At 48.7% G+C, this 16,709-nt stretch overlaps 1 protein-coding gene across 9 annotated transcripts in view; it reads right to left on the bottom strand.

The window, feature by feature from the left end:
• The window catches only part of smoc1 (SPARC related modular calcium binding 1), a 159,935-nt gene that overhangs the window by 16,909 nt on the left and 126,317 nt on the right, over positions 1–16,709 (bottom strand). For 7 of the 9 annotated variants that reach the window (XM_029730989.1, XM_029730991.1, XM_029730985.1 and 4 more), the window contains 2 exons: positions 16,268–16,512; positions 15,077–15,110 (listed from right to left, as the gene is read on the bottom strand). In XM_029730989.1, the coding sequence (XP_029586849.1) occupies positions 15,077–15,110; positions 16,268–16,512 (279 nt within the window). Of the gene's footprint in view, positions 1–15,056; positions 15,111–16,267; positions 16,513–16,709 lie in introns of all 9 variants that reach the window. The other 2 variants (XM_029730986.1, XM_029730984.1) reach the window with 1 other exon arrangement.

Consider the following 16,709-nt stretch of genomic DNA (forward strand, 5'->3'; position numbering starts at 1 on the left):
GCACAAGTTCCTCCTCAGTAAATTCAGGCTCTTCTTCTACTTCAAAGTCATACATGATTGTTAAAGTGTTATGAAGAATTTCCAATAAGAAAGCAAGCTAGCTATGTTAGCTAGTAGAGTAAGCAACAACTGGCTGCCTCCCGGTAGTTTTGTTTACAAACCACACCAAGTCTGGTGGGAAGAGAGAACTAGCAGAACACAAAGTAGTCCGTTAAAATGGTACAATCACACGTGCACACTCGTGAAGACGGCGTGACAGCGCCAAACACGCGCACAGTCGTGAGAAAGGCGTGACAGCGTCTCTTCCCCCTCAGGAGGTTGTAAAAGTTTGGCATGGGCCCTCAGATCCTGAAAAGGTTCTACAGCTGAACCATCGAGAGCATATTGACTGGCTGCATCACTGCTTGGTAAGTGCAAAAGCACCGCCCTCAATCGCATGGCGTTACAGAGGGTTGTGCGGACAGCCCAGTACATCACTTAGGCCGAGCTCCCTGCCATCCAGGACATCTATATCAGGCGGTGTGGTAGGAAGGCCTGGATAATGGTCAAAGACTACAATCTCCCAAGCCATAGACTATTTTCTCTACTGCCACACGTCAGTCTGACTCCAACAGGGTCTTCAACAGCTTCTATCCCCAAGTAATATGACAGATAAATAGCTAACAAAATAGCTACACGAACCGAGTTTACCTTGTATGTTTATTGACCTTTTATTTCAGTATTTATGCACACTGACAGGACTCTGACAGGACTCTACACACTGACAGGACTCTACACACTGACAGGACTCTAAACGCTGACAGGACTCTGACAGGACTCTACACACTGACAGGACTCTGACAGGACTCTACACACTGACAGGACTCTACACACTGACAGGACTCTACACACTGACAGGACCCTACACTCTGACAGGACTCTACACACTGACAGGACTCTGACAGGACTCTACACACTGACAGGACTCTGACAGGACTCTACACACTGACAGGACTCTACACACTGACAGGACTCTGACAGGACTCTACACACTGACAGGACTCTGACAGGACTCTACACACTGACAGGACTCTACACACTGACAGGACTCTACACACTGACAGGACTCTACACTCTGACAGGACTCTACACACTGACAGGACTCTATACACTGACAGGACTCTGACAGGACTCTACACACTGACAGGACTCTACACACTGACAGGACTCTGACAGGACTCTACACACTGACAGGACTCTACACTCTGACAGGACTCTACACTCTGACAGGACTCTAAACACTGACAGGACTCTACACACTGACAGGACTCTACACTCTGACAGGACTCTACACTCTGACAGGACTCTACACACTGACAGGACTCTACACACTGACAGGACTCTACACTCTGACAGGACTCTGACAGGACTCTACACTCTGACAGGACTCTACACTCTGACAGGACTCTACACACTGACAGGACTCTACACACTGACAGGACTCTGACAGGACTCTACACTCTGACAGGACTCTGACAGGACTCTACACTCTGACAGGACTCTACACACTGACAGGACTCTACACACTGACAGGACTCTGACAGGACTCTACACACTGACAGGACTCTACACACTGACAGGACTCTACACACTGACAGGACTCTACACTCTGACAGGACTCTACACACTGACAGGACTCTACACACTGACAGGACTCTACACACTGTAGGGTCCTGTCAGAGTCCTGTCAGTCTGTCTCTCTCTGTGTCTCTCTCTGTGTCTCTCTCTGTCTCTGTCTGTCTCTCTCTCTCTCTCTCTCTGTCTCTCTGTCTCTCTCTGTCTCTCTCTCTGTCTCTCTCTCTGTCTCTCTCTCTGTCTCTCTGTCTCTCTCTCTCTGTCTCTCTAACAAACCCTCAAAAGACAAATCAACAGTCCAGATTGAGTCCTGAGTGGCATCCAATAAAACTGTCTGTTAAATGGCATTTAGCTTCAGGCCACAAAAAATTGTAGGTGAGAGAGTAGTGACTACAAGTACCCCCCCCCCCCACCCCCACCCCCCTCCTCATAACACCCCTAATGTTTATCCTGGCAGGTCTGACCTCGGCCCGCTAACGCTCTGCTTGACGTTATGCCCGCTCTGCTCTGCTCCGCTCCAGTGCGAGGAGCCACTGTTCTCCAGGCCGGGCTGGGCCAGGGTAAACACATTACCTCAGCTCTCTGCAGCACTCTGCTTGGTTCCTCAGGGCTCCACCAGACTAGGCCCACTGGTCTACAGGCTGAACAGAGAGGAGAGTTGGCATAGCTGGCCAGAATCAACAGCAGTGACCGACGGGACTAATAATGGAGGGAATCCCACCAGACAAAACAACACAGACAGAGGGGAGGGAGGGAGACAGAAAGGGAGAAATAGCGAGGGTGGAAGAGAGAAAGCGAGAGAGGGAGGGAGGGAGAGAGAAAGGGAGAGGGAGGGTGGGTTGGAGGGAGAGGGAAAGGGGGAGGGTGAGAGGGAGAGAGAAAGGCAGAGGGAGGGAGGGTGGGAGGGAGACAAGAGAGAGAAAGGGAGAGAAGGTGGGAGGTGGAGAGAAAGGGGCAGAGTGGGAGGGAGAGAGAAAGGTAGAGGGAGGGAGGGTGGGTGGAAGAGAGAAAGGGGAAGGGAGGGAGGGAGAAAGGGAGGGAGGGAGGGAGGGAGGGAGGGAGGGAGGGAGAGAGAAAGGGAGCGGGAGGGAGGGAGGGAGAGAGAAAGGGAGGGTGGGTGGGATGGAGAGAAATGGGAAGGGAGGGAGGGAGAGAAATGGGAAGGGTGGGAGGGAGAGAGGAGACTGAGACAGAAAGACAGACAGACAGACAGAGTGAATGAAATAAAGATATCCTTTCTGTAACCTCTCAGTAGCACATGATCAGGGACTGTGTTCCTGTAGATGGTATCATGTGTTTGATCTCCCAGTAACAGGACAGCTAGCTGGTGACCTCCCAGTAACAGGACAGCTAGCTGGTGACCTCCCAGTAACAGGACAGCTAGCTGGTGATCTCCCAGTAACAGGACAGCTAGCTGGTGATCTCCCAGTAACAGGACAGCTAGCTGGTAACCTCCCAGTAACAGGACAGCTAGCTGGTGACCTCCCAGTAACAGGACAGCTAGCTGGTGACCTCCCAGTAACAGGACAGCTAGCTGGTGACCTCCCAGTAACAGGACACGGTAGTACAGCTAGCTGGTGACCTCCCAGTAACAGGACAGCTAGCTGGTGACCTCCCAGTAACAGGACAGCTAGCTGGTGACCTCCCAGTAACAGGACAGCTAGCTGGTGACCTCCCAGTAACAGGACAGCTAGCTGGTGACCTCCCAGTAACAGGACAGCTAGCTGGTGACCTCCCAGTAACAGGACAGCTAGCTGGTGATCTCCCAGTAACAGGACAGCTAGCTGGTGACCTTCCAGTAACAGGACAGGGTAGTACAGCTAGCTGGTGAACTCCCAGTAACAGGACAGCTAGCTGGTGACCTCCCAGTAACAGGACAGCTAGCTGGTGACCTCCCAGTAACAGGACACGGTAGTACAGCTAGCTGGTGACCTCCCAGTAACAGGACAGCTAGCTGGTGACCTCCCAGTAACAGGACAGCTAGCTGGTGACCTCCCAGTAACAGGACAGCTAGCTGGTGACCTCCCAGTAACAGGACAGCTAGCTGGTGACCTCCCAGTAACAGGACACGGTAGTACAGCTAGCTGGTGACCTCCCAGTAACAGGACAGCTAGCTGGTGACCTCCCAGTAACAGGACAGCTAGCTGGTGACCTCCCAGTAACAGGACAGCTAGCTGGTGATCTCCCAGTAACAGGACAGCTAGCTGGTGACCTTCCAGTAACAGGACAGGGTAGTACAGCTAGCTGGTGAACTCCCAGTAACAGGACAGCTAGCTGGTGACCTCCCAGTAACAGGACAGCTAGCTGGTGACCTCCCAGTAACAGGACAGCTAGCTGGTGACCTCCCAGTAACAGGACAGCTAGCTGGTGACCTCCCAGTAACAGGACATGGTAGTACAGCTAGCTGGTGAACTCCCAGTAACAGGACAGCTAGCTGGTGATCTCCCAGTAACAGGACAGCTAGCTGGTGACCTCCCAGTAACAGGACAGCTAGCTGGTGACCTCCCAGTAACAGGACAGCTAGCTGGTGACTTCCCAGTAACATGACAGCTAGCTGGTGACCTCCCAGCAACATGACAGCTAGCTGGTGACCTCCCAGTAACAGGACAGCTAGCTGGTGACCTCCTAGTAACATGACAGCTAGCTGGTGACCTCCCAGTAACAGGACAGCTAGCTGGTGACCTCCCAGTAACAGGACAGCTAGCTGGTGACCTCCCAGCAACATGACAGCTAGCTGGTGACCTCCCAGTAACAGGACAGCTAGCTGGTGACCTCCTAGTAACATGACAGCTAGCTGGTGACCTCCCAGTAACAGGACAGCTAGCTGGTGACCTCCCAGTAACAGGACAGCTAGCTGGTGACCTCCCAGTAACAGGACAGCTAGCTGGTAACCTCCCAGTAACAGGACAGCTAGCTGGTGACCTCCCAGTAACAGGACAGGGTAGTACAGCTAGCTGGTGACCTCCCAGTAACAGGACAGCTAGCTGGTGACCTCCCAGTAACAGGACATGGTAGTACAGCTAGCTGGTGACCTCCCAGTAACAGGACAGCTAGCTGGTGACCTCCCAGTAACAGGACAGCTAGCTGGTGATCTCCCAGTAACAGGACAGCTAGCTGGTGACCTCCCAGTAACAGGACATGGTAGTACAGCTAGCTGGTGACCTCCCAGTAACAGGACAGCTAGCTGGTGACCTCCCAGTAACAGGACAGCTAGCTGGTGACCTCCCAGTAACAGGACAGCTAGCTGGTAACCTCCCAGTAACAGGACAGCTAGCTGGTGACCTCCCAGTAACAGGACAGGGTAGTACAGCTAGCTGGTGACCTCCCAGTAACAGGACATGGTAGTACAGCTAGCTGGTTACCTCCCAGTAACAGGACAGCTAGCTGGTGACCTCCCAGCAGCAGGACAGCTAGCTGGTGACCTCCCAGTAACAGGACAGCTAGCTGGTGACCTCCCAGTAACAGGACAGGGTAGGACAGCTAGCTGGTGACCTCCCAGTAACAGGACAGGGTAGTACAGCTAGCTGGTGACCTCCCAGTAACAGGACAGCTAGCTGGTGACCTCCCAGTAACAGGACAGCTAGCTGGTGACCTCCCAGTAACAGGACAGCTAGCTGGTAACCTCCCAGTAACAGGACAGCTAGCTGGTGACCTCCCAGTAACAGGACAGGGTAGTACAGCTAGCTGGTGACCTCCCAGTAACAGGACAGCTAGCTGGTGACCTCCCAGTAACAGGACATGGTAGTACAGCTAGCTGGTGACCTCCCAGTAACAGGACAGCTAGCTGGTGACCTCCCAGTAACAGGACAGCTAGCTGGTGATCTCCCAGTAACAGGACAGCTAGCTGGTGACCTCCCAGTAACAGGACATGGTAGTACAGCTAGCTGGTGACCTCCCAGTAACAGGACAGCTAGCTGGTGACCTCCCAGTAACAGGACAGCTAGCTGGTAACCTCCCAGTAACAGGACAGCTAGCTGGTGACCTCCCAGTAACAGGACAGGGTAGTACAGCTAGCTGGTGACCTCCCAGTAACAGGACATGGTAGTACAGCTAGCTGGTTACCTCCCAGTAACAGGACAGCTAGCTGGTGACCTCCCAGTAGCAGGACAGCTAGCTGGTGACCTCCCAGTAACAGGACAGCTAGCTGGTGACCTCCCAGTAACAGGACAGGGTAGGACAGCTAGCTGGTGACCTCCCAGTAACAGGACAGGGTAGTACAGCTAGCTGGTGACCTCCCAGTAACAGGACAGCTAGCTGGTGACCTCCCAGTAACAGGACAGCTAGCTGGTGGTCTCCCAGTAACAGGACAGCTAGCTGGTGACCTCCCAGCAACAGGACACGGTAGTACAGCTAGCTGGTGACCTCCCAGTAACAGGACAGCTAGCTGGTGACCTCCCAGTAGGGGACAACGTGCTTTTTGGGGGATATGTTCTGGTATCTCCAAAATTCCACTAAAGGATTATAGTGAGTGATGGGAATGAGAGCAGAGGAGGGGTGAGGAGGAATGAGGAAGAGACTGCTGGGACACATACCGTCACCAGATGCTGGATGTCTCCAAGAGAGGATCTCTTCATTTCCCAAATGTTTCTCTGGTAACAATAACGTTTGATTGGTTGGGTTCATAGAGGACGTGTACAGTAACGTTCATCCATTCATCCACTGACTGAATGACTGGTTGGCTGACTGACTGAATGACTGGTTGGCTGACTGACTGACTGGTTGGCTGACTGAATGACTGGCTGACTGGTTGGCTGACTGAATGACTGGCTGACTGGTTGGCTGACTGATTGGCTGAATGATTGACTGACTGGTTGGCTGAATGAGTGACTGACTGGTTGGCTGAATGAGTGACTGACTGGTTGGCTGAATGAGTGACTGACTGGTTGGCTGACTGACTGGTTGGCTGAATGAGTGACTGACTGGTTGGCTGAATGAGTGACTGACTGGTTGGCTGACTGACTGGTTGGCTGAATGAGTGACTGACTAGTTGGCTGACTGAGTGACTGACTGGTTGGCTGAATGAGTGACTGACTGGTTGGCTGAATGAGTGACTGACTGGTTGGCTGACTGACTGGTTGGCTGAATGAGTGACTGACTGGTTGGCTGACTGACTGGTTGGCTGAATGAGTGACTGACTGGTTGGCTGAATGAGTGACTGACTGGTTGGCTGCTGAATGAGTGACTGAATGGTTGGCAGAATGAGTGACTGACTGGTTGGCTGAATGAGTGACTGACTGGTTGGCTGAATGAGTGACTGACTGGTTGGCTGAATGAGTGACTGACTGGTTGGCTGAATGAGTGACTGACTGGTTGGCTGACTGACTGGTTGGCTGAATGAGTGACTAACTGGTTGGCTGACTGACTGGTTGGCTGAATGAGTGACTAACTGGTTGGCTGACTGACTGGTTGGCTGAATGAGTGACTGACTGGTTGGCTGAATGAGTGACTGACTGACTGGTTGGCTGAATGAGTGACTGACTGGTTGGTTGAATGAGTGACTGACTGGTTGGCTGAATGAGTGACTGACTGGTTGGCTGAATGAGTGACTGACTGGTTGGCTGACTGACTGGTTGGCTGAATGAGTGACTGACTGGTTGGCTGACTGACTGGTTGGCTGAATGAGTGACTGACTAGTTGGCTGAATTAGTGACTGACTAGTTGGATGAATGAGTGACTGACTGGTTGGCTGACTGACTGTTTGGCTGAATGAGTGACTGACTGGTTGGCTGAATGAATGACTGACTGGTTGGCTGAATGAGTGACTGACTGGTTGGCTGAATGAGTGACTGACTGGTTGGCTGACTGAGTGACTGACTAGTTGGCTGAAGGAGTGACTGACTGGTTGGCTGAAGAAGTGACTGACTGGTTGGCTGACTGACTGGTTGGCTGACTGAGTGGTTGGCTGAATGAGTGACTGACTGTTTGGCTGAATGAGTGACTGACTGGTTGGTTGACTGACTGGTTGGCTGACTGACTGGTTGGCTGAATGAGTGACTGACTGGTTGGCTGAATGAGTGACTGACTGGTTGGTTGACTGACTGGTTGGCTGACTGACTGGTTGGCTGAATGAGTGACTGACTGGTTGGCTGACTGAGTGGTTGGCTGAATGAGTGACTGAGTGACTGACTGGTTGGCTGAGTGACTGATTGGTTGGCTGAGTGACTGACTGGTTGGCTGAGTGACTGACTGACTGACTAGAAAATAAAGTGGATGTTCCATATCATTCCAACCTACAGTGTGTCTGTCATTGAGCTGCGGTGAATGTCCGTGTGCCATTTTGTTGTATTCTCTTGCCTACCTAACTGTATGTTAGGTCAGGGAAGGTGAAAAAGCTTGTACTAAATCTGAACAGGCATAGAAGGAGTTTGAAAAAACACTTGTTTTCCATGTTGTCTGATTTATCAATTCTTATCCATTTTTATAGCTGTAACACACCGCTATATATTATTTAACCTTTATTCAGAATGACGGCCTAGGAACAGTGTGCTAACTGGTCTAGGAACAGTGGGTTAACTGGTCTAGGAACAGTGGGTTAACAGTGGGTTAACTGGTCTAGGAACAGTGGGTTAACTGGTCTAGGAACAGTGGGTTAACTGGTCTAGGAACAGTGGGTTAACTGGTCTAGGAACAGTGGGTTAACTGGTCTAGGAACAGTGGGTTAACTGGTCTAGGAACAGTGGGTTAACTGGTCTAGGAACGGTGGGTTAACTGGTCTAGGAACGGTGGGTTAACTGGTCTAGGAACGGTGGGTTAACTGGTCTCGGAACGGTGGGTTAACTGGTCTAGGAACAGTGGGTTAACTGGTCTAGGAACGGTGGGTTAACTGGTCTAGGAACGGTGGGTTAACTGGTCTAGGAACGGTGGGTTAACTGGTCTAGGAACGGTGGGTTAACTGGTCTAGGAACGGTGGGTTAACTGGTCTAGGAACAGTGGGTTAACTGGTCTAGGAACGGTGGGTTAACTGGTCTAGGAACAGTGGGTTAACAGTGGGTTAACTGGTCTAGGAACGGTGGGTTAACTGGTCTAGGAACAGTGGGTTAACTGGTCTAGGAACGGTGGGTTAACTGGTCTAGGAACAGTGGGTTAACTGCCTTGTTCAGGGGCAGAACGACATTTTACCTTGTCAGCTCAGGGATTCAATCTAGCACACACACACACACACACACACACACACACACACACACACACACACACACACACACACACACACACACACGACATAGACACACACACACACACACAACATGGACACACACACACGCACACACATGACACACAAATGACACACACACACACACGATGTAGAGACACATACACACACACACACACACATGCACACACACAAACATACAAATCCACACACATAGCGGCTGCAGTAGTAGGTGCCAGGGCACAACGAGGGATTGGAAGTGGTTTTTATTTGTATTTTCTCAGTTTTTCTCAGTGGAAGAAACCTTGGGCCAACTGGAATGTTCCAACAGTCTCTAAAAAACTTCAGCTGAGTCTTTATTGAACTCATATTTTCTCTCTACTTTACTCGACAGGGTGTTTCTCAATATGCATACTACCGTAGCTCTGACTGGGGTGTTTCTCAATATGCATACTACCTTAGCTCTGACTGGGGTGTTTCTCAATATGCATACTACCGTAGCTCTGACTGGGGTGTTTCTCAATATGCATACTACCGTAGCTCTGACGGGGTGTTTCTCAATATGCATACTACCGTAGCTCTGACGGGGTGTTTCTCAATATGCATACTACCGTAGCTCTGACTGGGGTGTTTCTCAATATGCATACTACCGTAGCTCTGACGGGGTGTTTCTCAATATGCATACTACCGTAGCTCTGACGGGGTGTTTCTCAATATGCATACTACCGTAACTCTGACTGGGGTGTTTTCTCAATATGCATACTACCATAACTCTGACTGGGGTGTTTCTCAATATGCATACTACCGTAGCTCTGACGGGGTGTTTCTCAATAGTCAAAATCAAAGTAGGCACTTTTTTACATCCATACTTGATTTACATATTTGGAATTTGCATTTCAACAGAAAGTACGCCAAGAAATACGACACAACCACGTCAACAACAAAAAAACGACAACTTTTCTTGAAAAACATTGGCAGTGATTATTTGGGGCAGCAGGTAGAATAGTGGTTAGAACGAAAGGTTGCTGGATCGAATCCCCGACCTGACACGGTAAAAAATCTGTCATTTTGACCCTGAACAAGGCAGTTAATCCACTGTTCCCCGGTAGGCCGTCATTGTAAATAAGAATTTGCTCTCAAATGACTTGCCTGACTTCTGACTTCAGAATGAATGTTGCCCATTCACATCTCATATTGTTGCCTGACTACAAGCTTGTATTTTGATGCCTGATCATTTTGGCATGTTTACCTGCCTACAATACCCACTGTAGTGTGTGGACATCACATGCTAATCGAAGCCCATACACATAATACCCCATAATGACAAAGCAAAAACAGGTTTTTAGAAATTTTTGCAAATTTATAAAAAATAAAAACAGAAATACCTTATTTACATAAGTATTCAGACCCTTTGCTATGAGACTCTAAATTGAGCTCAGGTGCATCCTGTTTCCATTGATCATCCTTTAGATGTTTCTACAACTTGATTGGAGTCCACCTGTGGTAAATTCAATTGATTGGACATGATTTGGAAATGTGCACACCTGTCTATATAAGGTCCCACAGTTGACAGTTTGGAACCACCAAAACTCTTCCTAGAGCTGGCCGCCTGGCCAAACTGAGCAATTGGTCACCTCCCTTTGTCAGGGAGGTGACCAAGAACCTGATGGTCACTCTGACAGAGCTCCAGAGTTCCTCTGTGGAGATGGGAGAAACTTCCAGAAGGACAACCATCTCTGCAGCACTCCACCAATCAGGCCTTTATGGTAGAGAGGCCAGAAGGAAGCCACTCCTCAGTAAAAGACACATGACAGTCCGCTTGGAGTTTGCCAAAAGGCACCTAAAGACTCTCAGACCATGAGAAACAAGATTCTCTAGTCTGATGAATCCAAGATTGAACTCTTTGGCCTGAATGCCAACCGTCCCATCTGGAGGAAACCTGGCACCATCCCTATGGTGAAGCATGGTGGTGGCAGCATCATGCTGTGGGGAGGATTTTTAGCAGCAGGGACTGGGAGACTAGCCAGGATCGAGGGAAAGATGAACAGAGAAAAGTACAGAGAGATCCTTGATGAAAACCTGCTCCAGAGTGCTCAGGACCTCAGACTGGGGTGAAGGTTCAACTTCCAACAGCACAACAACCTTAAGCACACAGCCAAGACAACGCAGGAGTGGCTTTGGCACAAGTCTCTGAATGTACTTGAGTGGCCCAGCCAGAGACCGGACTTGAACCTGCCCAGTCCAAACTGTTCGCTGCTCTGGCACCCCAATGGTGGAACAAGCTCCCTCACGACGCCAGGACAGCGGAGTCAATCCCCACCTTCCGGAGACACCTGAAACCCCACCTCTTTAAGGAATACCTGGGATAGGATAAAGTAATCCTTCTAACCCCCCCCCTTAAAAGATTTAGATGCACTATTGTAAAGTGGTTGTTCCACTGGATATCATAAGGTGAATGCACCAATTTGTAAGTCGCTCTGGATAAGAGCGTCTGCTAAATGACTTAAATGTAAATGTAAATCTCTGGAGAGACCTGAAAATAGCTGTGCAGCGACGCTCCCCATCCAACCTGACAGACCTTGAGAGGATCTGCAGAGAAGAATGGGAGAAACTCCCCAAATACAGGTGTGCCAAGCTTGTAACGTCATTCCCAAGAAGACTGGAGGCTGTAATCGCTGCCAAAGGTGCTTCAACAAAGTACTGAGTAGAGTCTGAATACTTATGTAAATGTTTTATTCAGTTATTTATTTTTACAAAATGTGCCAACATTAAAAAAAAAAATTTTTTCCTTTGTCATTATGGGGTGATGTGGTAAGATTGATGAGGGAAGAAATGATTTAATATTCTACAAATAAATACTATTGTGGGGGGGGGGGCGTTCTTAATGTTTTGAACATTGCATAATGGTTCAGGGCTAATGTCATTAGAACTTTAGTATTTTCTTCTCTTCTCAACTCAGTCAGGGTTTCAACTTAGTTAGAATAGTAAAATACACAAGCTGCTATTTCTAAATGTCGTTGTGCATCAGCAGTTTTTCTCTTTTCTTCTTATTTCAGTCACTGATAGTCACTCAATTAGCCCACGTCAGCTAAAATGTTTTAGATTGGTAAGTTAGTTTAGCGGCCAGCTATCTAAACTTAGTAATCAGGGTCAAATTACTAGCTGGGCCCATTCATTTTGTTAGTCAGTCTTACTCATATATCATATAACATTTTTTTTAAAACTGCAAAAACCAATTTCTCTCCACCCTATGGCAAAATATGTAGAATTGCATGAAATGAGTTCTATATTGCAAAATCTTCTTTCCACCCCATGGCAACTGTGGCCCCTCATGGCGAGCTCAGATTTCTAGTGGCCCCCCCACCCCCATCAGAATTGCCCATCCCTGCCTTAGATCTACCACAGCAAATATTTCAACAGTTTAAACACATGTTGCAGGACAATTAATATATATATATATATATACTGCTCAAAAAAATAAAGGGAACACTTAAACAACACATTGTAACTCCAAGTCAATCACACTTCTGTGAAATCAAACTGTCCACTTAGGAAGCAACACTGATTGACAATACATTTCACATGCTGTTGTGCAAATGGAATAGACAACAGGTGGAAATTATAGGCAATTAGCAAGACACCCCCAATAAAGGAGTGGTTCTGCAGGTGGGGACCACAGACCACTTCTCAGTTCCTATGCTTCCTGGCTGATGTTTTGGTCACTTTTGAATGCTGGCGGTGCTTTCACTTTAGTGGTAGCATGAGACGGAGTCTACAACCCACACAAGTGGCTCAGGTAGTGCAGCTCATCCAGGATGGCACATCAATGCGAGCTGTGGCAAGAAGGTTTGCTGTGTCTGTCAGCGTAGTGTCCAGAGCATAGAGGCGCTACCAGGAGACAGGCCAGTACATCAGGAGAAATGGAGGAGGCCGTAGGAGGGCAACAACCCAGCAGCAGGACCGCTACCTCCGCTTTTGTGCAAGGAGGAGCAGGAGGAGCACTGCCAGAGCCCTGCAAAATGACCTCCAGCAGGCCACAAATGTGCATGTGTCTGCTCAAACGGTCAGAAACAGACTCCATGAGGGTGGTATGAGGGCCCGACGTCCACAGGTGGGGGTTGTGCTTACAGCCCAACACCGTGCAGGACGTTTGGCATTTGCCAGAGAACACCAAGATTGGAAAATTCGCCACTGGCGCCCTGTGCTCTTCACAGATGAAAGCAGGTTCACACTGAGCACATGACAGACGTGACAGAGTCTGGAGACGCCGTGGAGAACGTTCTGCTGCCTGCAACATCCTCCAGCATGACCGGTTTGGCGGTGGGTCAGTCATGGTGTGGGGTGGCATTTCTTTGGGGGGCCGCACAGCCCTCCATGTGCTCGCCAGAGGTAGCCTGACTGCCATTAGGTACCGAGATGAGATCCTCAGACCCCTTGTGAGACCATATGCTGGCGCGGTTGGCCCTGGGTTCCTCCTAATGCAAGACAATGCTAGACCTCATGTGGCTGGAGTGTGTCAGCAGTTCCTGCAAGAGGAAGGCATTGATGCTATGGACTGGCCCGCCCGTTCCCCAGACCTGAATCCAATTGAGCACATCTGGGACATCATGTCTCGCTCCATCCACCAACGCCACGTTGCACCACAGACTGTCCAGGAGTTGGCGGATGCTTTAGTCCAGGTCTGGGAGGAGATCCATCAGGAGCATGCCCAGGCGTTGTAGGGAGGTCATACAGGCACGTGGAGGCCACACACACTACTGAGCCTCATTTTGACTTGTTTTAAGGACATTACATCAAAGTTGGATCAGCCTGTAGTGTGGTTTTCCACTTTAATTTTGAGTGTGACTCCAAATCCAGACCTCCATGGGTTGATAAATTGGATTTCCATTGATTATTTTTGTGTGATTTTGTTGTCAGCACATTCAACTGTGTAAAGAAAAAAGTATTTCATAAGATTATTTATTTCATTTAGATCTAGGATGTGTTATTTTAGTGTTCCCTTTATTTTTTTGAGCAGTATATATATATTTTTTAATATATTGACAAAAAATATAGATCTTAAGGGGGTTCGCCATCAGTGACAGAGTTGACAAAAAATAATTAAAACAGACATATTTTTGCCTATAAAAATGAAAGTTCAATACAAACATTTATAAAATATAGAAAATGATTCATTTGAAGATCCCCAATAAAACCTAACCATTCGATCAGATCTTTCAGCACTCTGACGGAGGTTACGTTTTATGGATGCAATTTTTCTTCTTCATTCTAGGGGCATACACAGTAGACATTTAGTTTCTCCTCAGTTGATGTATAACTCTAAAACCCTAATTAAAATAAACATATTTTTACCAAAATTCACATCTTAATCTATCAGGCAGGTGGAGTTGACAGTTTATGGTTGTAACCACGGTGATTCCAATATTGTTTGTTTAAATCAGTAGAGATCATTCCAGACCATGAGTGGTCTTGTTGCACTAGATGTAATGAGGACATGATAAAGGGGTCCTTATGGTTTAGGTGACCCTGCTCATTCCTGATTCATTTAGGATTTTAGACCAATCTGACAGTTGACCAAATTTATAGACACATCTTTTAGGAATCAACGTTTTGAGAGAAATATTCTTTAAAGGACTATCGGAACATATATTCTGTTAAATAAAATCCTTTTCCAGTTAATATTCATTATTGTCAGTTTCTTTCATTTTAAACACTTTTCTGAGAGAGTTTGTTCCGAACAAGGGAATTTCTGGGCATAGAGCCAAACATTTTTCCCCTTATAAAATTCCCACAAATAATTTTTTTAAAGCTTGAATAATGCAACAACAACAAACAAAAAAAGTTTCCCCTTTCCGGACTTTCCCGACTTTCAAGAATCCCTGATTTTTACAAGTCCTTTTGAAACAACAGTACCTACCTAGCAGTCACTGTAAAAGCAAAGACCTTCAAGTGTATCTAGAACATAAAGCTGTGTGCATCTGAACAGAAGCCTGCAGACCAATAACAGAATCCAGTCAGAAGCCAGTCTAAAGCTTAAGTTATACTGCAACCCAAGAACTACAATTAGCTAAGGCAAAATGCCCACCCTGCATCGCTGCGTAGCAATAAGAAAATGTGCAGCCACACAAGTTGTAACTCGATGCAAACAACGCAGGATCGTCATTTTGCGTTACGTACTGCAACAGGGAATACATTTGGTTTACATACAAGGATGTTAATGGATTATATTGAAGCGGTCTACAGCAGTTTAAAGTGGTGCTAAGGTTAGTGAAAGCATATTAGTGGGTCTTACTGAACAAATTAATCCCTTGCCTTGTCCCTTGGTTGATGCTGCTCACAGAACTACCTGTAGAAGGAAAGGGAAGAGAGGAGAGGAGAGAGGAGAGAGGAGAGAGGAGAGGGGAGGAGAGGGGAGGGGAGGAGAGGGGAGGAGAGGAGAGGGGGGAGAGGAAAGAGGAGAGGAGAGGAGAGGAGAGGAGAGGAGAGGAGAGGAGAGGGGAGGAGAGGAGAGTAGAGGGGAGGGGAGGAGAGGGGAGGGGAGGGGAGGGGAGGAGAGGGGAGGAGAGGAGAGGGGAGGAGAGGGGAGAGAGGAGAGGAGAGGAGAGAGGAGAGGAAAGAGGAGAGGAGAGGAGAGAGGAGAGAGGAGAGAGGAGAGAGAGGAGAGGAGAGGAGAGAGGAGGGGAGGAGAGGGGAGGAGAGGAGAGGGGAGAGAGGAGAGGGGAGGAGAGGGGAGAGAGGAGAGGAGAGGAGAGAGGAGAGGAAAGAGGAGAGGAGAGGAGAGGAGAGGAGAGGAGAGGAGAGGAGAGGGGAGGAGAGTAGAGGGGAGGGGAGGAGAGGAGAGGGGAGGGGAGGAGAGGGGAGGAGAGGAGAGGGGAGGAGAGGGGAGGAGAGGGGAGAGAGGAGAGGAGAGGAGAGAGGAGAGGAAAGAGGAGAGGAGAGGAGAGGAGAGGAGAGGAGAGGGGAGAGAGGAGAGAGGAGACGGGAGAGGAGACGGGAGAAGAGACGGGAGAGGAGAGGACACACAGAGGTCAGACTGGGATGTCTATGTCACAAAATGGCTGCTATTCAGTCAGCATCATTATGACATGGTAATAAGAGATTACAAAGGGGTTATACATGCTCTATACAAGTCTTATAATGCATTATAACCAGGTCATTTTCACTGCTTTTAATACAACAGATCCTAATGATCTGAGATGCTGATCTACACATCCTGTATGGTTGTCCATTGTGCTGTAAGGCCAGACGGGACAGGGTCTGGACTGGAAGTGTAGAGTCTGTCCTCGCCTAACTGCTAGCTAGCTAACCGCAATTACTGGTAAACTGCAAACTTTCTGGACAGTTAGCAACATAGTTCAGAGAAATTTAGTTCCTGCTGAGATCTTCGGAGGATAGAAATGAAAGACGGCTCCATAATGAAGACGTACGATGAACTATTGAACAACTATCCAATATGCCTGAGAAGAACGCTCTGTACCAAAATACTTTCTCCTCCTGACTCACCCTCCTTGCTGACCCCAAGACAGCCCTTCAGCTCCAGAAGTGAGATGGCTTTGTCCTTGTTCAGGTCACAGTAGTCAGTGAACTTCCTGGCACATTTCTTGGGTTTGGCTTTCTTCTTGACGTATCTCTTGAAGGGCTTCAGCTCCTTCTTGTTGATGTCATGGCTGCTGTTGTTGTCCAGCTGGGTAAAGTACCAGTGGACCACCCTCTCCTCTAGAGTGTGGCTGGGATCCGGCTCCATCAACCTATACAGGCCCACAGGGTTCAGACACAGGCCCACAGGGTTCAGACACAGGTCCACATACTGAGGGGTTCGACTCAAGCCTGTACAGGTACACCCAGTACTCATACACAGGTACACATTCAGAACCTGCTCAGGTACACACAGGTACACACTCAGAACCTGCTCAGGTACACACAGGTACACACTCAGAACCTGCTC

This window comes from Salmo trutta, chromosome 33 (genome assembly GCF_901001165.1).
Source record: "Salmo trutta chromosome 33, fSalTru1.1, whole genome shotgun sequence".
NCBI classification, from domain to species: Eukaryota; Metazoa; Chordata; class Actinopteri; order Salmoniformes; family Salmonidae; genus Salmo; species Salmo trutta.